The 26946-nt window shown below is 33.5% G+C and overlaps 1 protein-coding gene and 1 long non-coding RNA gene across 3 annotated transcripts; both read right to left on the bottom strand.

Moving 5' to 3' along the window:
* Positions 1 to 665: 665 nt before the first annotated feature.
* On the bottom strand, positions 666 to 12930 carry LOC105333852 (uncharacterized). Its single transcript, XM_066066384.1, has 9 exons — positions 12418 to 12930; positions 11081 to 11308; positions 9120 to 9248; positions 4447 to 4601; positions 4200 to 4299; positions 3930 to 4112; positions 2546 to 2673; positions 1516 to 1612; positions 666 to 1208 (listed from the first exon to the last, which is right to left on the bottom strand). The coding sequence occupies exons 1-9, from the start codon at positions 12854 to 12856 to the stop codon at positions 1024 to 1026; spliced, it is 1644 nt and encodes a 547-aa protein (XP_065922456.1). The 5' UTR covers positions 12857 to 12930; the 3' UTR covers positions 666 to 1023.
* An 8696-nt stretch (positions 12931 to 21626) lies between these two features.
* Positions 21627 to 25524, bottom strand: LOC136270190 (uncharacterized). Of its 2 annotated transcripts, XR_010707931.1 has the most exons (4): positions 25151 to 25524; positions 24728 to 24855; positions 24342 to 24435; positions 21627 to 22471 (listed from the first exon to the last, which is right to left on the bottom strand). It is a non-coding gene; the product is annotated as an uncharacterized lncRNA (long non-coding RNA). The 2 variants fall into 2 exon arrangements; XR_010707930.1 differs by lacking the exon at positions 25151 to 25524 and having other exon boundaries at positions 24728 to 24979.
* Between the last annotated feature and the right edge of the window lie 1422 nt (positions 25525 to 26946).

Raw genomic sequence — 26946 nt, forward strand, 5'->3', positions numbered from 1 at the left:
GCAACTTAGATTATTAGCACCGGGACAATATTCTCCATTCAGATTGGACGTTGAACACGAGTTGTACCACCACCCACCTCTCAACTGATCAGCACAGCTACCATTGGGATATCGATCATTGTCCTTATCAATTGTTGAGAAACGCATGCCCTTCGCTCGATACTGTTCATATATAGTTCCCCCGAGTGCATCCACAATATTATAAAACAGTAAATACATGTAACTATAACAAATGGCAATGATCCATTACGAATTTACATAATATTACTCTATATACTAAACTATATTGTTATACTTTCATGTTAAATACTGAAATCTGATTGGTTGAGACGCAGTTAATAATATTTACTATTACCCTCAGCGTTAGCAACGCACTTGGCAACGGGTAATATTAAAAAATGTTACATGCGCGAAAATTATGCGCGTACGGTTCGCTGTAGAATTCACGTTATTCCTATATAAAAGCAGTAAAATTTTCTTAAAAATTTTAAAAAAGACATTCAGTATAACAAAATAAATAGTGCCTGTTTGGGAGGATAACAGTTGAAATTGACACCCCTCGAAAACCATTGTCAACCTCCGCTTCGCGTCGGTTGACAATGGTTTTCTCGGGGTGTCAATTTCAACTGTTACCCTCCCAAACAGGCACTATTTATATACTAGTGTTCTTTAGACGTTGTCATTTTATCTGTCGTTGTAACTATCATGGACATTAATTCGTAAAAGGGTCCCAGAAATGAAACAGTTCTCTGGCACCAGAATTGGTGACTTCATTAGTTTTCTTTTAAAAGCCTTTTTGTAATAATAATGATAATGATGATAATGTATTTTTTTGTTGTTGATGTATCATATATTTTAAATACAATTTACGTTGATGAGTTCGAAACTTAGATTAGCACCAAAATATATTGTACATTATAACATCAATTATTGTATGTGAAACTTCGTTTTGTATGTTGTTTGTGTTCGTTAAATTTTATTTACTACTTCGTATCACAAAGTCACTATAAACCTGCAGTATTTTCAACAACATTTACCAATATTGCTACTGCTTGTAATAAAACTGTCGTATGTCATCATAAATTTCGCCGACTCATTAGAAACCCGGAAATTGCTGTACTCGGCCGATTTGATAGAACCTCTAATCTCCGATAGCTGGATCCGTAGTGTGTTATTGCAGGACGTCAAATAATGCAGCGCATTGTTCCCTACAATTTAAAACATCTGGTCAATACACCTGGAATGTATGTAATCGAAAACGCTGCTCATAATTCAAAATTCATGTATTCATAATTCATAAATACGCTGCTCATGCTGATTGGATAGTATAACATATTGAATGGACAAAATTTACATCTTTCTATGAAAAAGTTGATATATGTACACCTCTTACCTGTACATAGGATTGGGCATTTCGATTATTTAGCGCTGTTTTGGACAGCTTTTGAAAAAATAGATTTAATATCAAATGACAAGTGAGTGAGTGATTAGCGCGTGATTTGTTTGGTAACTTACCAATCCAGTAATTGCCTGTTACCTCTCCAAAACCAGCTTTGTATTCTGTCCAACTCCGAGTAAAGTTAACGCTGGCATTCTTTCTATTCTGAACTACCTTAAATTTCACACATAATAATTCAATTGTACATTACATTGAAAAAAAATGCATTGTTTTCAATAAAGTCTTTGATGTTTGTCGGGTCACAAATCTTTGGACTTAGAAGATATATTTTATTGACACACCATCCCTTCCTCTCAAAGGAAGATTGATCTTGAAAATATTAAAAGTTTTCCAACTGTCTATCTTTTTCGTAGTCGTCGTAAACTTTTTCTTCTCCAGAACCACTGGACCCGCTTTAACATAACTTAACACAAAATTAAAGTGCGTTTATTTATATTACAACCAAACATGGAGCCTTGTTTAGAGGAGATTTTAAAAATTTTATACATATAGAGAAAAATCTTTTTGGAGAATACGTTGACGGCATGATTTGTGAAAGTAACGCGGAAGCAGGTTACATATGTAGTACATGTATATATAATCTTAAACATTTTATTGAAGCATATAGAAGCTTTAATTTGTGTAATTAAAATTAATGGAAATTAGTATGACGAAGTACTAGAAATTAATTCATATCATTTCTGCTTTAGGAATGGGGTGGCGTATTACAATAATTAATTCTGGGGAAAAGGGACACATTCTACATAAAAAAATAAACTCTTCAGAAAGAAATGAACGCTCAACCCTTTAAAATTAATGTAACAAAGGCTATTACAAAAGTTGGCATTTAGTAATATCAAATGCCTTAGAGTCAAAAAGGGTCCACTAGAGGGGAAGGTCGAATTTAAACAGGAAATTTGTGAGCGTCCTTTAAAAAGACTATAATTTCTAAGACTAATATAGAGAAGCAAACCACTGAAGCTAATAAATAAATACCAGAGATTGGTCACATTGGGGGAGGTGTGTAGGGTGTGGAATCCATCTGATCAAAATATACTAAAGCCAATAGTTAGCTGTAAACAATAAAATTATATTGAAGAGATTTACCGTCCATCCACCTTCAGTTGTCATTTTACAAAAAGCACGGACAACAGTTCTGTTGTCCGGAGAGATGTAGTGAGGTCCACTCTCTCTGACATTGTATTTGTCATACAGCTCCGTGCAGTCTTGGGGCACTAGAAGGATAATGCATTACAAGTTTATGATAAATAGAATCTAAAAAATGTTTGTTTGCGTGAAATTTAGACATGTCATTGAATTGTACTAGGGTTTGATATAGCAATATTATTGGACTAAAAGACATCGTTGGTAAGGTGAGCGATCTGGCCCTTGGGAACTCTGCGCAGATATACAAATCTGCAGCTACATGTAGGTTTAATTAAACAATGAAACGCTAGCTATGCTTAATTTAACAATGAAATGCTGTGTTTGGTGTTTTGTAAAATTGTCATAAATTTTAAGTTTAAGAAAAAAACTTAATCCTGTGCCTACTTACGGAAAGCCCATGGCCAATGAGCTCATTCTCGTAGGTAAAAAAAATATTTCTTTCGCGAATAAACACGAAACATACGGAAATAAACGCTTTAGTTTCGCGAATAAACGCAAAACTTTCGCGATAGAACGCGAAACTTTCGCGAATTTACGCGTAACTTTAGTGTAAATTTTACCCTTATTAAGAACAATGATTGAAAACAAACACGTTTATTCGTGAAACCAACGTGTTTATTCGCGAAAGTTATGCTTTTTTGCAAAAGCTAGGCGTTTATTCGCGAATGTTAAGCGTTTATTCGCGAAAAAAAATTTTACCTACGAAAATGAGCTCAGTTGGCTTTCATACCTACTCACATGCTTCAATCGAAATTACCCTCCTCCCTCACTTATGGTACCATATATTTTCAAAACCTTTTAGGGGGTTAAATTAGCTCCCTCTCCCACTACTTTTAGTCCTTTTCTGACTTGTAGGAGTCTTGGAAAAACTAGAAATTTCTCAATTTTTTAGTTTTCTTCAACAAATATTTTACAGACTGTAACCTAATTATCTATCCTTAGAAAAGATGTGTGTCCTTTACCCACGGATGCTACATGTCAAATTTGATTGAAAATAGCCAAAAGGTTGAATTGTGAAAGAAAAAATCTAACGCCGAAGATTACTACTATAATCGCTGGAAAATCTTGTACCTGAAGAGTTCAGGAACCTACAGCTCTATTGAGCGAAGAAAACACCATATTTGAGCCTAATGGTCTTGTATATAACGATCATTTTCAACTTGTGAATTTTTGCCGAAAGAAAACAAATTTTATGTAAATTTTAAGTTTATAGCTTGATGTATAATATGTAACAGAGCTTACAGAAGATTGCAATAAATCAATATACTAAAATAATATAAATCCATCTGTTATTGCACTATTTATTGTTAAAAAAAACCCCTACCTTTGCACTGAATTTTAGCATTCAATGTCCACTTTCCCCGTTCTGTACAAACGGCACGACTCGGATCTCCGGGAAATTCCACGTAGCTCATACATTGGAGTTTAGCTCGAGCCCCGACTTGACTGTCCACATAATGCAGCATTTCAGTGTGGGGCAACGATCTCGAGGGCCTTCCCGCGCAATCTTACATACAAACAAATGTTTTTAACGTAGCTTTCCTTAGCTTCGATCATCTCAAAATGGATAACAAAGACTAGATAACATACTTACCCAATATTTCACACAATGGTTCTTTTGTTTCAGGGTTTAAGGAGCACGTCTCATTTTTTTCACATTTGATATAGTATTCCTCACATTTCCCTTCTAATGCCTACACAAAAATAAAGTTATGAAAATATCAATCTAATTAAAATTAGGTTGAAATTACCATCGTTGCCAAACTTATTTCATAACAATTAAGATTTTTTTTTCAGTTATCATCTGGATGAAAAAAATGACTTAAAATGTCCCTTCTTACATATCGGTTTAAAACTTCCCCTCTGGTTGCCTGATGACACCCGCCGATGTCTCTCTTGGGGATATTGTCTTTAGGGTACAGCATACAGATCAGGGTTCGGCGGTCGTACCGAAGAGCCTGACATCGGGGTCTCCTCTTACACTCACGGACACAATCTACGAACGAGCGATCGAATAATAATATATATCCTTCCGAAGTGCCCTCAAAACACTTGCCTAGATTTGTTTCAGGTGTATATAAACCCGCAACACTACTCAGAAAGTTTATGTTTTGCAACGACAGTACCAAAATCTTGACCGATTCAGATGACAGCATTATGTCAAGTGTGCGCAGTCACTCGGTAGTTATATATTATCAATTTGTCAAAATGATGATAAAAAAAGATCGCTGGAATTTTTAATAATAATTAAAGAAGTAATGGTCATACTTCGAGTATTTAGATCGAATTGCAATCATAGAGCATTGCAGTCGGTAGTAATCAAAGGTTGCTTAGCGATAACAGCTGCTCTACTTATTTTTTTAAATATTTTATTCTACACGTCTCTTCTTTCTTAAATTACAAAAAGGAAAGGGAAAACCTTTTATGAAACTATATACATTTTACCAACAAAAAAAAAATACAAATGCCATGCGATTTTACGGGCTGTGATTGCTGTGTCAAAAAATCGATGTTTCAAAAATGTCAAAAGTGTTAGATTACTTAACTAACATTCAAGAGAATATTATTACTAATTTATTTCCCGGTAGTAGTAGTCAACTTAACAAAACTTCCTAAGTGATAACATACTAACTTTTAGAAGTTTTTTAATATTAAATCTTTAGTTAATTGTTAGAATTCAATCAACTGACAATATTTGCACCAACCAATCAACATCTCTTGAAACTATTCAAATTAATGACCTTCATGTATAGTTTGAATCCATTAAGTTCAAAGACACTCAGCATAATATTAACCGCCATTTATTCATCCCTTTGAGATGAAAATGGAAAAATAAAATTTGAAAATTTTAAGTCCAATTGTGTCTAAGTCCCTGTAAGTTTAATGAAAAATAAAGCAAAACCTTCTTCTTCAGGGTCACCCAATCGTTGGAAAGAAGGGAGAAGGGTTATCAATTGCCGAACATCTATCTTATTCCATACAACCGTTAGTTAAATACTCCAAAATTGCATGAACCTCCAACATAGTTCTAATCAGTTATATTAATTAAAAATGCAAATTCAAGAAGTTGACAAAATTTTCAAACTTTCCAGTGAACATAAGATTATGATCCTCAATTGCTCTTCTGGCATATCTTCCATGACTTTACAGTTTACATCTTCCTATCATTATTGAGCACTGCATTACTGTCGACAGGTTTTTTCACATGATTCTGTCTGTGATACAAATTTAACCAAATTCACATTAAATCTATTTAAGGAAAAGTGTTACATAAAAGTTTCTAAAATTATTAACAATGGCAACAATGTCCATCAAAATCAAATCTGATATACAGATTAGTGGAGTTACACATCAATTAAAAATTACCGGTAAGAGAAAAGGAAAATTAAATTAAAAACTTTATTGAGTGTTTAGAACAATAAACATGTACATAGCACCTTCCTGCTAACTCCCAAAGAATAAAACAAACTGGGAAATGCAAATGAGATTATTATGAATTCATGTTTGGAAGTAATTGAACTCCAAGCAAAAGAGCTTTAAATGATGGCAGCGATTCTCTCTGAACAAAAGGAAAACCCTGAACACCATATTTAAGTTCATTAACATACAACTCAAATTTTTCTTTTGCCCTTTCTTTGAAATCGGCTTGAATTTTCTTCCTTTCAATGCCCATCTCTCTGATAAGTGCATCTGTCCCCTCACAAAAAATTCTATGATGTAAAACCATCCAAAGAATAATAATGGATGCAATTTCCAGAGAGTTTGATGGGTAAGGCTGAAATATTGGCAGAGGAACACTGCACATCAAAATGTCATTGACAGCATCGTACATAATGATTCTAAATTCTTGTGGAGAAATCAAGATATTTGGAATCAACAAATTTGGAAACTCTGGAAGTCTTTTTCTTTGTAGAAAGGAAAATACAATTGTTTGAGCAACTGCTCGATTCTCAGCACTTGTCTTTGATTGAAAAAGTTTGGCGTCAGAAATAGTTTTTCCTCCAGATGAGCTACATTCATAGTCATCATCGCAATCTGAAAAAAAAACCAAAAACTAAATTACTAAAAAAAGTCTTGATCTACATTAAGTACTTGTATGTGTAGCAGATTTTTAACTTTCTTACACCAAATTTTTTAAACAATTAAGATAATCTGATTAGATAATATAGGATCTCTCACGTTTTGTGATGGTGTATGATTTTACCCAACGAGTTATGCGTTTTCTATTCCAGAGGCTTGAGGAGGGGATAGAAAACACACGAGTTGGATAAAAATCATAAATAGATCGCAGATCATGAGAGATTCTTTTTATCACATGTTTTACCACGTATTTGGATAAATCTCAATCTTTTCTGTAAAAATTATTAATAATTGTGAGCTGCAGAACACATTTACCTCAAGACGTCAACAACTTTACCCATGGAAAAAAGTTGTTTGAAGTTTAACAAACAAACATTTCCTTTTTTGAAAACATTTTTATCGATTCATGAAAAAAAATAAAACAGCATTAAATGTTTCCCATTTAAAAAGCATCATATTTTAATCGAATTAATTTTTTTTTTTCATTCTATGTCAATCAATCGCCTAAACCTACATAATGTTTAATTATGACGTCACTTTTGGTAAGAATACACAGTGTAAAATCAACTAGAACTGTCCTAATGGGACTAATACCCCCGCACGGTTTGGAACACACACAAAAAAAAAAAAAAATTCTGGAATTGTGAAAAAAAATTACCGGTAGTTAGAAAAATTAAAATCAAAATTGTCAGAATTTCGCTGTAAATACACATTTATAACAGTAATACATTTACAAATTTATGTATTTGATGATATTTTTTTTAATTTGTTTTAAAGAAAAACCAACAAAATGACAATAACCCCTCCCTTTGCAGTAAATGAATATACCAGTAGCTAAGCAATGCTCTTCTGTTGATAAAACTTTGAATATCTTTCTAATAAGAGTCCTAACAGATGCAATTAGTTGTTTCAGATTTTCCTTACTTTCTCCTATGGTACAATGAAACTCCATATCAGAAAATTGATCCCATAGGACTATGGTTTTCTTTGATGAGCTTGTTAAATTTAATAAACTCCCAAAACATTACCATAATTACCATACTTCATGTATGTAAAAATATGTAAAAAAGAAAATTTAATATTACAAACAATTTTAAAATTGCCAAAACACTACAATCATATCAGTAATTTTGAATTTCATTTAAATTAATGCCCTACAGGGTCACTTCATCAATTTACTTGACTTATAAATTTAAACAACTTCTAAAAATAGTTACCATAACTTCTTTATTAATAATGATATTATTTATTTCCTTATAATGAAAGAAACTTTTGGTTTACATGAAACAATTTAAAAATAGCCTCAAAACCACCGCCCATTTTACAGATTATCAATTTTCCCTAAACACATGCTCCATCTAAACAATGGCTCAGTCAGATAATGGCCCCCTTGGGACAAATGAATTCAGCCACACTTGTCTTTGATGTTCTTATTAGCTCCTAAGAATTTATCATTCACAAACAAAAATTTTGCATTGTCAGTTGATAGAATACTTATAAAAATTAAATTTAGTTAGGACATAAAGACAAAAAACCTCCATCTGGATGTATTTATATAAATATATTTTTTAGAGTGTTTTAAACCTATCAATTAATTAATAAAATCTGTAAGGATTACCTCCCTTACTTTTCAACATCAGTGTACAATTCATAGAATAAGGAAAACGAAAACTGTCATAAAATCATTAAATCTTGTCTGATCTTAAAAAAATTGCAGGTGCGCATCTTCAGATGGTGATCAACATATGTACAAATTTTCAGACTGTTCCATGCAGTAGTAAAAAATTCTATAGGGGGACAAAGTTGCATCTACAGACAGACGGACAGACAGATGGACAGGGTGAAACCAATATACCCCCCTAAACTTCGTTTGCGGGGATATAAAAATTAATTGCAAGTGATATATCCATAATATATTGAGCTGAGCATGTGATGAATGAAAATAATAACTACATGTAGATGATATAATAGATTTTTTTTCAATTAGTAATCTTGCCTCAAAGAATATGATATATGTACTATAATAAGTCCCTGATTCTTCTCTTATTTCTTGGATACATTTTACAGACAAACAGATTTGTGCAAAGAGGAAATGAAATATGACATGGACAAGGATATGAATCAAATATGCCTTTGACCTTGAGCTGTGAACTGGAGAATAGGTTCAAGGTCACTGCACATTCCATTCTCACAAGCACTCTATGTACAAAGTTAAAGCCCAACCGGGCCAAGAGAAAAGAACATTATTTAGAAAAAATGAAACTGGACAAATAAATGGACACAAAATTTGACAAACATTTTGACAACTATCTGGCACCTGCATGTACTATATATTAATAATTAGAAAAAAAATTGGTTGTAGGTGACCTTTAGGCAAATTCTTTAAAAAAAACTTAGTGAACACTTTTAGTTTTCTATTATAAAAATTGTGTACCATCATCAGAGCAAGTGAGTGTTGCCGACTCCTGGCTTTCATTAATGTGAGTAGTACTGATAGTATCAGGTACTCCATCATGGGGAGATAACACTATGTCAGCAAATCCATGCCAGCCCTCTTCGTGACCTGTAAAACAAAACAATAATCATCTAGTTCTTAGCAGCTGTAATGCAGTCCTTTTCTCCCTTACGTGGATAATGTAGGGAAAAAGTGTCCGTAGGCCTAAAAATTCACCCAAATATAGATGCAATACTTTACCAGTGGCATAGCTAGACCAGAAACGAAGTGCATACTTAAAATGGCAGGGGGTCTGGGGGCCGCCATGAGCCCCCCAGTGTGTCCAGGGCGAAGCCTGGTGGGGGCCCAGGGGGCGAAGGCCCCGGAAGCTCATGGATTCTGATGATTTTTAACACTAAAAATCATCACAGAAATTGAAAGGAATGCTTACTATTTAAGCATATTTTTAGGCAGTTAAAATTGTTTTGGTTATAGTTTAAGCATAAAATAAAATCTAAGTATGGACCTCTATACTTGAATTCTTTTTTCAATTTTTTTTTTCATTTATTTTTTTACTGAGTTTTCTTCCTTTTCACCCCCAAATGATGTGCATGCTCAGGCATATAAGCATACATGGTAGCTACGCCACTGATTACAATTGGTACATAAGATTTTATAATCTTTGAAAATATCTTTATTTTTCTATATTAATAATTTTTTTTTTTTTTTTTTTTTTTAATTTTTTTTTAAAGGCCCACGGGCCACATAGCTCACCTGAGCAATAATAGGCATGATAAAATCAGCTTAATGGAGTCTGATACAAACTATCTGGACAATGTGGTATAATACATGTAGTTCTTGTATAAATAAAAATCCATTATCCCTTAATATTCTTATATTTATAATCAAGTCCCATTTTCTAACAGGATGACTTTATATCACATGTTGAGTATTGCAGTTTTCAAAAAGATCCAGAGCAATTGTTTATATACAAAAACCTACATCAAACTCTGAACCCATAGTGAGGCCCAAGAATCTTCCAGGAGCCAAAGTCTAAACAATGTTAAAGAATCAGCAACATGTAAAAATGCTTGCATACAAGTAAAACCATACTGTAGAAGCAGAAATATTTGTTGAGGATTTAATTTCGTTATTTTCATTGGCAGTATAAATCATAGAAATTTTATCTGTGACTAATCTTTAACCCAAGTATTATCAAATACAGAGTTGATACATTATAGAGATTATGATATGACGAAATTATATGTCCACAAAATTTTATTTGGTTAAAAAAACAACGAAATTTTAACACATAAAAATATGTGCTTCTACAGTATTAATAACATTTCAGTTTTTGTGATTAATTAAAATGTTTTCCTTTGTACTACTGGATCCCTAATGTGGCCCCACCCTACTCCTCAAGATTTTGATTTTAACGAATTTGAATCTACACATCTGAGGTTGTTTTCATATAAGTTACAGCTTTTCTAGTCAATTGGTTTTTTAGAAAAAGATTTTTCTCTGTATATTCTTAGGTAAAAATTTGTCCCCCTCCCACGTTTTGTGACACCATCCTATCCCAGGGGATCATGTTTTGAACAAACTTGAATCTTCACTACCTGACGTTGCTTCCACACAAGTTTCAACTTTCCTGGCTGATTGGTTTCTGAGAAGAAGATTTTTAAAGATCTATTCTATATATTCCTATGTCAAAATTCAACCCCCATTGTGGCCCAACCCTACACCTGGGGGTCATGATTTTCACAACTTTGAATTTACACTACCAGAGGATGCTCATACATAAGTTTCAGCTTTCCTAATCAAATAGTTCTTGAGAAGAAGATTTTTAAATATTTAACTCTATATATTCCTATGTAAAAATTCAACTCCCCATTGTGGCCCCACGGTACCCGCTCAGGTGAGCTAAAAAAAAGATTAAATTCTTTCGAAACAAAACATACCAATTCCAGTGCTTCCAAACATAGGATCACTTTCACAAAACTCATATCCACGTCTGCATTTCCCTTTTCTTTTCACCTTTTCATCAACAACATATGATTTACCAGGAGCTAGCTTTCCCAAAAGATGCTCTGCTAATGTAACTGCAATTTCTGTTCCCGAAAACCCTTTTTTATCCGTTTCGCTTTGATGTCCTCGCAAGCCTTTGTTTAGACATTTTTCATGTTGATCTGAAATAATACTATAACACTTTCTAAATATCCAACATGCATATACCTGTACATATACAGTACATATGATTAAATGATAAAATCTCCATTGGTTGATGACATTCTTAATAAAACATACATACATGCAACCAAGCTTTCAAATTAATGAAGATATCAAAAAATCATTTCTGGATTTTAATGAGCTATGTGCATTTCTGACAGATGTAATGACGACAATGATGTTTGGAAAACAGCTGATTTTTTATACGAATATATATCAATATAATGTAAAGAATGATGTGAAAAACAGCCCCAAAGAAAATGACAAAATAATAAAATTTGGGACTTTTGTTTCATTTTGCATGTGATCACTAAGTTTTCCCTTAACTGGTGAGATTTTGGCAATAAACAATGTAATGTGATATGTAAACAAGTCTTGTCCAGTCTGATTTATTAGAAATAAAGACAGACCAGACGGAGATTCAAAATCCTGATTGACAGGTGTGTTAGTTAGACCAGATCCTGCCTCTGCTTTCAGAGTTTGCTTCTGAAATCAGGGTTTGGTCAATGTGTCTGCTCTCAGTCTGCTCTGCGTTAACTTTGGGTTTACTTGTAGTTAACTCTTGGTCTACCTTAGCAGACCTGGAGTAAACCCTGAGTGAACCCAGAAAGCAGATCCAATTTTTAGTTGGGGTCTATTTTTTATATCTGTTAGATTGGGTCTGGTTGGTGCTGTATACTAGTATATCATCTATAATTTTACTAGCCCCCCCCCCCCCCCCCCATTGTATTGTAATTTATTTTCAATCATTGCATCATGTGAGTTAAGGAAAAAAAAAAGAAACAAACCAGAACAAAATTCAAAGATAGTGGGTCTTCAGAATCATCAAAAATGCTACGATTATCAAAAGGTATTCACACTAATCAAAATGTGTCCCTTTTTTAACTCTCATTTTAAAAAAAAGGACATCATGGAAGATATTTTTATAATTCAACTTGTCAAAAGGGATCACTGACATATGTTTTAGGATAATAAAAACTCACTTGGACAGTAAACATGGTTAAAGCCCACTTAAGCTCCACTCTGTTCAGGTGAGCTAAAAATAAACTATTTGTACATGAACACTTACCTTTTTCCTTAAAAAAATTGTCTAAGATTTTTATTGCAGCGATTTCCTGTCGGTCCAGTTCCCGTCTATTATTTTTCACATCACTTAAAAGCATAACCCCTCGACTAAAGAGTTGACTGAACTCCAAAATTAAAGCCAAATTGTTTTCATTCCTTACAGTTTTAACATGGCAGTTTGCTTCGGTGAAACTGTGACTTTCTGATGCATTGCAAAGTGGTCCAAGTTTGAGAAATCCAAACTTAGCAAAACTAAATGAATTCGAATTGGACACATACGTGAAGATTCGTTCGTCGAGTTCACTTGCCAAGATTCGTTCTGTTGACTGTTGAGGTGTTCTCACAGTCACAGCTTGACAGTCAGCGTTGGCGGCACTTCCAAATTTACTACGTTTGGAAGTTGAGGGTCCGCCGTCCTCATCTAGTTCATCCCGTTCTGACATACTCGTGACACTCAGTTTCAGTTTGATTTGATACTCATCATACTGGTCAGTGGACAGCGGACTGAGCGCTAGTTTAACTTAGCTTATAAGCGGTAACCAGGCCTTTCGCTCCTAAGACATTTCGACCATAATTATTTTCTAGTGACAGCATTATTCAAAATGTTTATTTCTTTCCCAATATGGCAATTTAAATTTACAAATATTAAAAAGTAAATTATTTCAATTTTACGAAGATAAGGAATGCTAAATGAGTTTTGTTGCGCACTAAAAATTGAAAACAAAAATTAGGGGTTTTTTTTCCTGAAGAAAGAGCTAGAGCCACGAAGCATCAAAAATTGCCCTATCAATAAATATTACCATATTTTGGTAAAATATAGGGTGGAATCTTAGCTTTTCATAACTGTTTTTCTTTTTTCGATATCTATCATACTTTTTTATTAACGGAGTTTACAATATGGCATTGTTTTGATGAAAAATGTAGAACATACGTCATTTTTGTTAAGTAACGTCATGAAATGATAAAACTACGTATGACTTGAATCTAATAAAATAAACAAAAAACAAATAACATTATCATGTAGACATTATAATTAATTTATGAAAATAAATTTATTGATGAAAATACCATGAAAAGCTTATTTACAATAAAGTTTAAAAAATATTACAGGGACCAGTGCTGAAGGTCAATAAAACGGCGGTAATTTAAATATGTCGGTGTCATAAAAGGTTTTTTTTCTGCAATTTGAAACTGCATGAAGTAATGCTGATGATGCGCAGTGTATAACTGAGGATTAATCATTGAATTCTACCAATGTAATCACAAATAATTAAAAATAAATATATAAATATGACAGAGATACGGTAATTGAATTTAATAGAGATGTATGTAATCTCGAATTTTAATGCATTACTGTAACAATCTGTGTACATTATTCTGCATGATTATTTTACTTGTTTCAAGGCTTCGATATTTTCAGCCAATCCTGGCGCTTTACAGCAGTTAGATGCCAGGGTTCAGTCCTTTGAAATGTTTTACTTTCCCATTTTCCCTTGGTCTCACCGTGCGTTCATGTGCGCTCACCGTGCGTTCACTTGCGCCAGCTCTCCGCTCCGCTCCCGCTCATCGTTCACAAAACGCCCACCGTGCGTTCACAAAGATTTCGCCTTGCGCTCACTGCGTTCGTTTAGTGTTCACTTATTGTTTAGTCAGATAATATTATATTTAGGCTTATAACAATACAAACATGTAGTTTATTGTTATTATTTCCTGATTACCAACGAAACACAATGTAACAATACCTCCCGGGACACTCCGAATAAATCGTTCATCTTGCGTTCACATAGAGGACATATATCGTTCACCGTTCACTTTGCGCTTGCGTTTGCGCTCTGCTTACGCTCACAGTTCACCGTTCATAAGCGCTATCTAAATTCGGCTCAGCGTGCACTCACCGTTCGTTTAGAGTGCACTCACTGTGTGCTCACCTTTCACGAACTGTTCAAGTGAAAAATAAAACCTTTTAGCGACTGTGTATATGTAATGGATATACTAGTATGGCGAAAGCAGTTTCGAGGCCCGTTATAGGACCGAGAACTGTGATATTTTTTCATACAGAAGTGTTTGAGGCATATATAGTACTTAAATCACTCCATTGAATATCATTGTTGATTCCTGAGACAGTCCAATTTTAAAGAATAAGAGTATTGTAACCACTGGTAATGGTCTGATATTAAGAAGCTCTGTAATATATCGGACTGTCATAAGTAAAATTCTTGACTGCTGGAACAAGGGCATGACATTACAGCAGTGTTTTAATGTTCATTAATTAAATGAAAAAAGAATATCGATTTCTTTAAAAATATTTTTATGAGTTTATTATTCTTTATAAATGCCATAACGTCTATTCATTAACATTTCATTTTTTCTAGTGATATTCATGTCTTTTGAGAATTGTTACAAGTGATAAGCTATCCGTAAATGTCTTAAGAATTAAGATCATATTTCAGAGAGAGAGAGAGAGAAAGAGAGAGAGAGAATGTGGGTTTACTATTTTGAAGCGAAGATAGGTTAAAATGAACATTTTTATTTAAAACATCAAACAGTAGCACATAAATAATGTCGTTAAATTGTCTTGAAAAGTCGAATTGATAGCAAGCATGTAGAATTTGTGTTATCATATATATAGATTTGTAATGAACTCGGCCGTGCATCGATTTTTTAGAGGGTAGGGAAGGGGGGGGGGTTGAATGGAAACAAATACTGTTTTAAATCTCTCTGTACGCATCGTTGTTTTTTTTTAAAGAAAGGGCCCGGCAATCTGAATTTTTTCTATATGCCATACAAGAAAAACTTTGATGAGATTTAATACGCATAAAATGATCGAAGATAATTTCAATCGAGAATTTTATAGGCAAAAAAATAAGTCACCGATGTGCACACATTTAGGGTGATTTTTTATTTTATTGGACAAATTATCAACAAAGACATCGCAATTGGGATTAGACTTCTATATAGTGAACATGCTGATAATGTATTCTAAGCTGTGTATACCAAAAGCCGTCTTTATCGAAACGGACACAATCGAACTTTTAAGAAAGGAGTGTAACTGCATGTAACGGTTCACCGGAAATACATTGACCACGCAACGAATCAACACTGATCAACAGGTGGCTGATAAAGAAAAGACATATGCATTGGCAAAATGTTTTTATGCTAGGAACGATGGCTTAATATTCAATTACAGATGTACTTACGAATTAAATAATCAGGTTTTTTGACGGAATAAGTTAAGTTTATCATATATGTACATGTTTACACGTGATGTCGACTGTCTTTCTCCCGCGGTATTCAGGAACAAGTACTTGTGTGAAAAACAATCGCTTGCATCTTTCCTTTCGTTTAATGCATTTCACCGTTTGACAAAAATCCCACAACTGGCTACTTATACATGCTATTGATTATTATACATAAAGGTATAGGAATATATATTTACTTACGTACGTACAATGTTAACTTTGCCATAATTTAGTTTTTCCCTGTTTGTTAACAATGTTCATGTATCTAATGTATTCATGTATTCTACTGCCCTTGAATAATACCGTGGTACATAGAAATAATGCTTTTTAAAAATGCAGACTTTACTGGTAAATTTTATTGGCAAAATACTGAAAGAACTCAATATTCCATGTACAGATTCAACTGACGTCGCAAACGTCAAACTATGACGTCATTGATGATGCACGATGTAAGCATGAATACACAGTATAAAATTACTAGATAAAACATGTTAAATTTCAGTTTATATGCATTTCTTCCTCAAATATTTAATAAAATGATGATTTTGTAAATAATCAGAAATAATTCTTTATCATTATTAATTAAATTCTGCTATTTCAATAAAAAGGAAGCAAATAATTTCCCTAAAATAAAGTGGTCTGTTTTATTTTCTGATGCTAACATTTTCAAAATTTGTAAAATACATATTGGCCACACTTGAGTACCTCTACGAAATTTTGCAGGCAGAAGCATTTATGCAATATCTCTCAGTTTTAAAAGTTTCAAAGAGGTACTCAAGTGTGGCCACATTCAAATTTTGGAAAAACTGCAGTAAAATCTACAATTTTCAGCTATTTTTAACAATCATTGTATGTTTGGTGATGCGCATGTGCTAAACGGTGGGGCTGAAGTGAAAAATTCCATATGCATAGAAGCAGAATATTGTGCCCTACATTATAAGTAATTACAATTTGTATTGTTTCAAACTTGAGTTTTGTGAAAATTTTAAGGCACATTTTGATGCTTCGTGGCTCTAGCTCTTTTAACGTTACTGAACAAAATGATCTCTTTTACCGGACAAATATGGCAGACGCTGGGGCAAAGGATGTCAGTAGAAATAACATACAAAAAACAATTCAGTCATCGGTGATAGTTCTATTTCTGCATTAATTAATACATGTACAACACTTGAAGAGTGACCTTCCCGCTTTTAACTCGCGTAAAAGATAAGAATTAAATGATACATTTTGTGTGTCCATGTTCTTCTTCTTTTAAACATTAGGCCCTATAAAAAAAACATAAATGGGCCTGTAATGTTACAATCTAATTAATTTCCCCCCTTCCCCTAGGAAAGGTCCTACTTGGAGTCCCTCTCGGGTTTTACTCTTTTTTGCCCATGCATGAGCATACATCTAGAATATCTCTTTGTTTACCAGTCGGCCATCTGAAAGTAGTACATGTATGACCGTATCACTAAATTATTTTGTTACATATAAGTAATGGTAATAAGTCGAAAACTGTCCATTCTTTTAGCTATTGTTCACTCCGATCGAGTCAGGAAATCTGAATCAAAATCTTAAAAAACAATAATTTGCATAAACCATCAATTCTCTTTGATTTTAAATCTTTTACTGTGAATGAATGAGTGAATGAATGAATGAATGAATGAATAAATATTTCTTTCCTCAAACCATATCAATGGTACACGAGTTCCACAAACAAGAGGCCCATGGACCACATCGCTCACCTGAGCAACAATAGACATGATAAAATCAGCTTTATGGAGTCATAATACAAAATATCTGGACAATGTGGTATAATACATGTAGATCCTATACAAAAAAATCTGTTTCCCCCTGGATATTCTTATATTAATAATCAAGTTCCTTTTCTAACAGGATCATTTTATAGTCATGTCACATTCAGCATTGCAGTTCTCAAAACGACATTTAACAATTGTTTATACACAGGATATAAACCTGAACCCCTTGTAAGACCAAATAATCGTCCAGGGGCCAAAGTTTAAACAATTTTAAAGAATCAACAATATATGAAAATGCTTGCATATAAGTAAAAGCATATATAATAACATTTCAGTTTTTGTGAATAATCAAAATGTTTTCCTTTGTACAACTGAATCCCCAATGTGGTACCACACTTCTCCTAAAGATTGTGATTTGAACAAATTTGAATCTACACTTTCTGAAGTTGCTATCTTAAAGTTAAATCTTTTCTAAGCAATTTTTTCTAAGAAAAAGATTTAAAGAATTTTTTTTATATATTCCTATGTAAAAATTCGCCCCTCCCATTGTGGCCCACCCTACCCCCGAGGGTTATGATTTTCACAATTTCATATCTCACTACCTGACAATGCTTCCAAACAAGTGTCAGCTTTCCTGCCCAAATGATTCTTGAGAAGAAGATTTTTAAAGATTTACTCTATACATGTATATTCTTATTTTAAAATTTGACCCACCCCATTGTGGCCCCACCCTAACCCCAAGGGTCAGGATTTTCACAACCTTGAATTTACACCAGCTAAGGATGCTTCCACATAAGTATCAACTTTCCTACCCAAATGGTTATTTTTAAAGATTTTCTTTATATATTTTTATGTAAAAAGTCCACCCCCATTGTGGCCCACCCTACCTTGGCCTACTCCCGAGGGTCAGAATATTCACAACTTTTAATCTACACTACCCGAGTATGCTTCCACACAAGTTTCAGCTTTCCTTGCTGATTGCTTTCTGAGAAGAAGATTTTTAAAGATTTACTATATATACATGTATTCATATGTAAATATGCAACCCCCAGTTGTGGCCCCATCCCTACCCCTGGGGTTCATGATTTTCACAACTTTGAATTTTCACTACCCGAGGATGCTTCCTCACAAGTGTCAGCTTTTCTGGCCATATGGTTAGTGAGAAGATGATTTTTGAAAATTTCTCGAAATTTTCAATAATTACTAGTTATCTACCTTTGCAAAACGGCATGGTCCTTAAAAGGTGGCTCGACACACCAATGCATTATTTGATGGATCGATGAAGAATTCTCTTTGAGAAATGATTACTGTGGTTTCATCAATATTCGTTGAATACCAATTTTCGTGGATTTCGTTGTTCAGTTGATCCACGAAATTAAATGTTCATTGAAGTTCAATTTCAACTAACATTTTGTATTGATAGGATCATTGGCCACGAAATTACGTATCCTTGAAACTATGGTTTTCATAAAATCCACGAAAATTGATACCCACGAAAATTAATGAAACCACAGTATTCAAAAATGACACCTGTATCGGCCTCTGATTATTTTATATGAATTTTTTTGTATTTTTTTTATAGAAACCGGAAACATCGTTTTAGCTGCGAACAAGATATATTAGAGCTAAAAATGTGTTATCAATTAATGCACAATACAATTATCTATAAATACATATCAAAAACGGCCAGATAAACTTCGAAATATTTTTGTAAAAAAAATATTTATGAAAATGAAAATAAAGGATTGTAGATATTTTTTAAATCTATGGATAAAAACTGCAGATAAACTGTTACTCGCATTTAACAATTGCTGTACAATCATATTTCAACAAGAAATTGAGACCAAATAGTGAAATTAAAGTATAAATAGAAAATTTTAAAATCGAACCGATCCCGATTGTAATTAAACTGATCCCGAACGAAATCACATAAAGTTAGAATGAATCAAAATTTTGCAAAAATTTCAGGTTGTTTAGCTGTAAAATGGTTTCGTCATTTACAAACTTTATAATTCATATCAATTACTTGGAAAAAAACTGCAGTTTATTTGTAAAATTTCAATTTTAAAATAATTCTGATCGGGATCAGGTTTTTTTCAATCGGGATCGGTTCAAATTTGATAAATAGCAATTTTTCCAAAATTTCGCATTTTCATTTCAATTTCTTTGTAAAATATCATTGTTTAGTAAATAGTTTATGTGACAATATGTTATTTTTAAAATTGTATCCATAGATTAAAAAGATATTAAAGAATTACAATTTTGATTTTCAGAAATATTTTTTTAAATTAAAAAATTAAACACTTGACCAAACGATCTTTGGCATGAATTTATTTATAATTATATTACACATTAATTGACAACAAGTTTTAAGCTCTAATATATTCTGTTTGTCTGCAAAACAGTTTTTCCTATTTCACTGAAAAAATACAACAAAATTCGTATAAAATAACTGAAAGCCGATATTGATCTCTGTTTTGTGGAATCATGTTTTAAAAAATATTCTCTATCGATCCATAAAATAAAATTTTGGTGTGTCGAGGAACCTTAATTTTCACAAATTTAAATTCCCTTCCCCTAATGCTTTGTGCCAAGTTTGGTTGTAATTGGCCCAGTGGTTCTTGAGAAGATGTTGAAAATGTGAAAAGTTTGCAGACAGACAGACGGGCAGACAGACGGACGACAGACAAAATGTGATCAGAATAGCTCACTTGAGCTTTCAGCTCTGGTGAGCTAAAATATTTACGAATGCAGGCGCGTAGCATCGTTTTTGAAATGAGGGGGGGGGGGGGGGGGGAGTCATCCAAAAAATCTTGACAAGCAAGGGGGGGGGGGGGGCAGCTTTACACCTATTTATTTCCTTATTTTCAATTCTATTCTTACATGGATCATATCCAGAAAAGTGAGGGCACTCCATGTTAATTCATTTTTTGTATGAAACTTAAGGAAAATCTTTGCTGCGCAAAAAAAAAGGGGGGGGGGCGGGCCCCCCTGCCCCCTTCCCCCCAACTGATGCTACGTGCCTTTAATGTACAAAAGCAGGGTCAAGTTAGGAAGAGTACAGCTTTTTATTAAATAAATCGATGGTAATTTTTTCTTATAACAAATTTGGACATTTTATTAAAGAATCAATATCTATGGTATTCACAGGATTCCAAAATTTATAAGTGTTGATATTTGATGAGTATTTTTCCTTGGTTAATTTGTTGCGGAGTAAAGAAACTGCCTGACAGTGGTATTTGTCACCTTAAGTGTTTTTATTACGTAATTAATGCAGATTCTATGACATCTTTCTGTTACCCCATCTTCCAATTGATAATTTATGAGTACAAGTTCGGAATTTTGTAATTTTGATTCTTAATCGTTTGGAAGTTTCTTGGATAAATTTCTAGAAAATTCTGTAATTCAAACATTTCAATGGGTGAATTTTCTACATTTCTGAACTAATCTTGTAAAAACTGATTTTAACTGTGAAAACAGATTAGCCAAGAATTTTACGACAGGTAAACACCGAAAAATAGATTCACACCTGTGATAATCAGAATTAATAACACACCTGACAAGTTCGCTATTCAAAATCATGCTGGATACAATACTGGCACATATAGGCAGCATTCGCTTTTGTTATACTTTCATGTTAAATACTGAAATCTGATTGGTTAAGACGCAGTTCATAATCCGTTCTATTACCCTCAGCGTTAGCAACGCACTTAGCAACGGGTAACATTAAAAAACGTTACATGCGCGAAAATTATGCGCGTACGGTTCGCTGTAGAATTCACGTTATTCCTATATAAAAGCAGTAAAATTTTCTTTAAAATTAAGACATTCAGTATAACAAAATAAATAGTGCCTGTTTGGGAGGATAACAGTTGAAATTGACACCCCTCGAAAACCATTCTCAACCTCCGCTTCGCGTCGGTTGACAATGGTTTTCTCGGGGTGTCGCGGAGGTTGACAATGGTTTTCGAGGGGTGTCAATTTCAACTGTTACCCTCCCAAACAGGCACTATTTATATAATATAATTCACAATGGAACATAGAGTGTGAGTGGAATGTTTTAATATATTGATTTTGTTTTTGTTTTTTAAACTCATCTGATAAGTGTTGCAAGAGTATGAAATATAAAATACTTTATAATTTTAATTATTGTTTTAATGATATATCTATTATCCCGGGAAATAATTGGTTATTAACTCTATATATGCTTTTTTTCTCAACAGATTAAGAGCGCATGTAAACATTATTTATTGATAATAAAAACACGCTTATATACAATATGCATGCTAAATATCGCAAATTCATAAGAATACAGTTGTAAAACATTTCATAACGATAACAATATACAGTTAAACTTTAATATATCGAACATTGATATTTCGAATATCATGGATAAGTGAGCTGAAAGTAAACCATTTTCCCTGTGTATTTTTCTTGCTGAATCTTTCTTTAAAATTTGCGGATTTGGACATCTTCCCTTGCTATTAAGTAAGTACCCCAGAGTTGTTAAGCTATCCATCAATAAAAAAAATCAATAAAAAAAATCAGACATAGTTTTTCTAGTAGTTAATATCCATCTGTAAAATTACTGAGTATTTCGTGCTATTTGTCCTCGCAAATGTAGCCAGAAATTGATCTGTCACATAATTTACGTACACTCCTACATTATAGCCTGTCAAATGGAGATTGGTCCATTTAGCTAGGTATTCACGCAGTTAGGGTTTTTCCAAGAGGAGATAACGATATTCTGTATATACCGTGTAAGATATTCTTTTGGTATTCCATTAGATCTATAATGTATTTGTCTTCGTGGTTTAATTTGTTGTTCTTCGTATCATAATAAGGGTTTCCTTGTGTCCATACAAATATTCAGCATTAATTGCCCAAGTCATGCAATTTTGGCCCTTTACACAATATTCTCCATTCAGATTGGACGTTGAACACTTGTTGTACCACCACCCACCTCTCATCTTAGTAGCACAGCTTCCATCTTGATTGCGATCATTGTCCCTATCAATTGTTGAGAATGGCGTATTCTTGGCTTGAAACTGATCTAAAGTTCCCCCCAGTGCATCAACTAATCAAAATAAACACCAGGAATCATGTTAAAGACTTGCTTTAAAATGTATTCCATAAAAAATGGTTAAGTTGACAAGGCAATACATGTAGTTTCACCATTACTAATTAAACGAGATTCATTTCTGCTAACATCATAACAGCCTACCTAGAAGCTCTTTATATACTTTTTTCTCAAAACTTAATGAGGCATCAAATGTACTATAAATACATTCATGTACATGGAATCATACTAAATAGGAGTGACATTGTTCCTTTCTTAAAAAAAAAAAACACAAAAAAAAAAAACTCTTATGAGAAGAAAATCGTCGGCGGTTCACAAAATAATTACTGTATGTTTTTCACATATCATCAAGTTTTTCCTTATATTTTCCGGATTTCAGATACACGTGTATAATCCGTATAGCGTCATTTATCTTTTTATATAATTATCAAAAAGTACAATGCACGCGCTGAATGTTACATGTATTTTCCGTTTAACCTATACAGAGTAATATAAGAAAAAAATATATAAAAGTAGAATATTTATAATATCGCTTACCCGCAGAGATTCTTACAAAATTGTTATATGTCATTCTATAATTTGCCGACTCATCAGACACCCGGAAATTTCTGTACTCTGCCTGTATAGTAGTGCCACCAAAGGGCGTTGTCATGGTAATAATTCGATTAAAGGACAATAATTTTGTTGCTTTGATTTGTTGAAATAATCAGATATTGCACGAACTTAAATTCACATTGGAAAACACATTCTTTTAAACAGAATTCGTTTTTCAAATCATATATTAGTTTTGAACTATGGTGCAGACCTCGTAAGTTGTCAGAATTTGTGTGACTGTCTGAACCTTTTGTATTCTTTAAAATACAATAAGAATGCTCAAATTAAATCAGATTTGATTTACGTTTATTGCATCTAGTCGAAAATATTCATGATAAAAATATATTGTTTAAAAGATCTGAAATAAAGATATTTCAGAAATCCAGAACTTTGTCCAAACTTTTTTTTTACCTTAATTGTGTCACTAGATTGATTTTTACGACTCATTCGTGTAACCAAATCAATTTCATAGTAAATATCGTTGATCCCGTTGTGCACCTCAGTTGAATGCAAATGAATGCGTTATTTTTTTATGATAAAACAGAGCATGCAAGGGAAAGCACGAGAGAAAACATAAAATGTGAACAATTATATCTAATGATATTTTGACCAATTTACAATATATTAACCGATTAAAATACAGTGCAAAACTTTGCAAAGTGCAGAGAGATCTGACAGCGACCCACTGAGGGTCCGTTTATCTATGTTATTGTCAACGAACCTAGAAATCAGAAGTAATTTATTGAAACGATGAACATTTCCTCTCGATATTAATTCTAGCCAGTCAATACTAAAAACAGTATGAAAATATTGACCGGCCAACATTTTTGGATGAGCGAACATTTCAATTATGATTATAAACTATTCGTCTATATATAGTTATAGTGAGAATATACTACTATATTTACATTATATATAGTTATGGTGAGAATATACTACTATATTTACATTCGGAAGCATAATTACTCAACTTTGCTCTGCGTTATCATAAAAAATAATGTAATTTTTCATAATATAACAGGTACGAAGCATCAGAGCCAGGCCCACTTTTTCTCGCAGCAACTAATTTTTTTTAAATTTACATATAAAAAAATTGAATTATCAACCAACTCCCCCACTTTTTTGGGAGCCAGTAAAAAATTGATATGAAAATAAGGAAATTAGGATTGAAATTGAAGTTATATAGTACGCTAGTGAAGCCCTAACAAAGGAAGTGTTCGGCATTACCACGTGATCTGTTTAGTTACTAATACTTACATGTATTATTACTTACCAATCCAATAGTTGCCTGTTACCTCCCCAAAACCAGCCTTATATTCGTTCCAATTTCGAGCGAAGTTACTGTTACTCTGTCTTTTCTGAATAATCTAAATCATCAAAATATTCCATTGTTCATTACATGTACTATCTAAAGTAATTGACGTCATATATATCACACGCAATTTTGCTATTGTTTTCCAGCTCAGATATATATTCGACACATCCCCCACAAACCCTTCAATCCTATAGCCTTGAAAAGAGGCAAATAACGCAAATATATAGCATTAAAGAATTACGGCTGTAAAGAACATTTAGCTCAATCATCATCGATTTCGCACTTAAAATGTCAGGGAATCAAATTATAATCAATGAAAGTACATGTATATTGAAGAGATTTACCGTCCATCCACCTTCAGTTGTCATATTACAAAAAGCACGGACAACAGTTCTGTTGTCCGGAGATATGTAGTGAGGTCCACTCTCTCTGACATTGTACTTGTCATACAGCTCCGTGCAGTCTTGTGGCACTGCAATGATAATTAGAAAATCACAGAAAAATCCTACAGAAATATTCTTAAGATAGTTTGCTATTTAACACCAGATTCTTGATTACATTTGAAAATTCATTCCAAATATATAAATGGAAACATCAATAAAACTGCATAGGACTTTAACAATATACTACATTTAGTAATTAAATCGGTCAAATGTAATTGTTTACAAATTGAGCAATCAATCTGCAGCAAATTTTCTTAAACGACACCCTTTTTGATATTCACATCCCTCATATTTATATATCTATTCTCTGCAACATATACCTACCTCTTTGAGTCTTTGTTCCGTCTTTTAATCATAAAAATGACATTTTCTACTTCAAAACAACATTATTTTACAATGCAGCCACTCATACAAAATTAACCCTTTTTGACTCCAGTGCTTACTCTCATTCCAAAAACAATAGTTTAAAGAACAACAAAAATAATGTAAAAGAGAGCCAGCAATGTGGAATTTTAGGCACAAACAAAGAAAATAATGATGTACTGGTATAAATAGCAGTAAACTTGCAAATCAATTTCATTTTATCAAAAATTATCAAAAATAAATTGAGTTTAATGCAAGCTTGCAGTTTGAACACTTACTCTAACCCTGTTCTAGTGCCAATCACAAAGTGTTTATGAGCAATAAAAAATTGCAAAGAAAAGAATTCAGTCGAAGGGTTATAAGCAAGATACGGCGCTCACAATTCTTTGTTATGTAAATAAGGTTCGTGCTTCGGTATGTTTTTGTATACATTGGTTCAAGATATCAGTAAAAACATTTTTTCAAGCTGATATTCTATCTGCGATATAATTCGATTTGAACATTAATGAAAAAAAAGTTATTAGCCTTTGTCACCTTTTTTTAGTCTAAACCTGGAATTTCCATATCAACATTGAAATGTATTTAAAAACATGATCCGATCTTTGTTTACATAAAAAAGAATTGTAAGCGCTGTATCTCGCTTTAAACTCTACTACTGACACTCATAGTTTCGTTATCTACTGAATCAAACTGAATCAAAAAATTACGGTGTTCCGATGGGGCCACTTCGAACTTCGCACTTCGCACTTTCGCCTTTCGGTCGAAAATGCGAGAGTGCGAAATTGCGATGGCGAAAGTGCGTGAGTGCGACGGTGTAGGAGCGAAAGTGGGAAGATGAGACGACGAAGATGCGAAGGCGAAGGAGCGATACTACTATCGCTCCTTCGCCTTCGCAACTTTGCACTCTCGCCTTCGCAACTTTGCACTTTCACCTTCGCCTTGTTTGATAGCATTCAGAAAGTCTCGGTCGATTACATAGAATTTGATGCAGGCACCGTACTCGCCAAGGTTTTCCGATTAATCCATGATATTATTGGTACGCATGCGCTAGGCCATTGTGCTTACTATGACTGTTTATAAATATTTTAATGTGTATATGTGACATATATGTTTACCAGTGCTGGCTATGCCTAATCATTATATACTCCACATAAAATGTAATGTCCGCCATAACGTATACATATGCATTTCCAGACTCCTATCACTTAACAGCTGTCTGTTTACCGTGGATCAAACACAGTAACATTCTAATTTCATTATGCGACACTCCTTGCTCATGTGTGGATCTAGAGGGGGAGAGGGGGTCCGCCCCCCGGAAAATTCAATATTGATAACTTCACACATGCAGAAAAGGGGAAGAGAGGGTCCGGATCCCATCCCCCAGGAAATTTTATTCTTATTAATTATATATAATAAAATCTCCAAAACATGTCTCTGACCCCCCCCCCCCCCCGCCAAATATGATAATCCATCGACCCCCTCCCCCCCCCCCCCCCCCCCTTAGAAACAGTTATGAATCTGTGCAGGCTGTTGAAAATAAATTCTAAAAACTTCATCGTCTTCCTCAGATGTCCTTTGAAACAGCTAAAATTGTCTTTATACGATAGAGAGTTCCACAATTATAAAAAGGCGAAGGCGAAAGCACGAATATGCGAAGGCGACAGTGCGAAGTTGCGATGGCGAAGGAGCGATATTAGTATCGCTTCTTCGCCTTCGCAACTTCTCACTTTCGGCTTCGCATCTTCGCGCTTCGCCGT

The sequence above is a fragment of the Magallana gigas genome, chromosome 7 (assembly GCF_963853765.1).
Source record: "Magallana gigas chromosome 7, xbMagGiga1.1, whole genome shotgun sequence".
In the NCBI taxonomy this organism is placed as follows: Eukaryota; Metazoa; Mollusca; class Bivalvia; order Ostreida; family Ostreidae; genus Magallana; species Magallana gigas.

Excerpts from the sequence above, each read along its gene's own strand:
- LOC105333852 (XM_066066384.1), bottom strand. The coding sequence starts at position 12,856 with ATGTCAGAACGGGATGAACTAGATGAGGACGGCGGACCCTCAACTTCC. Across the intron at positions 9,249-11,080 it reads GTTTGGAAGCACTGGAATTG|GTCACGAAGAGGGCTGGCAT; the intron begins GTATGTTTTGTT and ends TTTGTTTTACAG. Across the intron at positions 4,113-4,199 it reads ACCATTGTGTGAAATATTGG|ATTGCGCGGGAAGGCCCTCG; the intron begins GTAAGTATGTTA and ends TTTGTATGTAAG.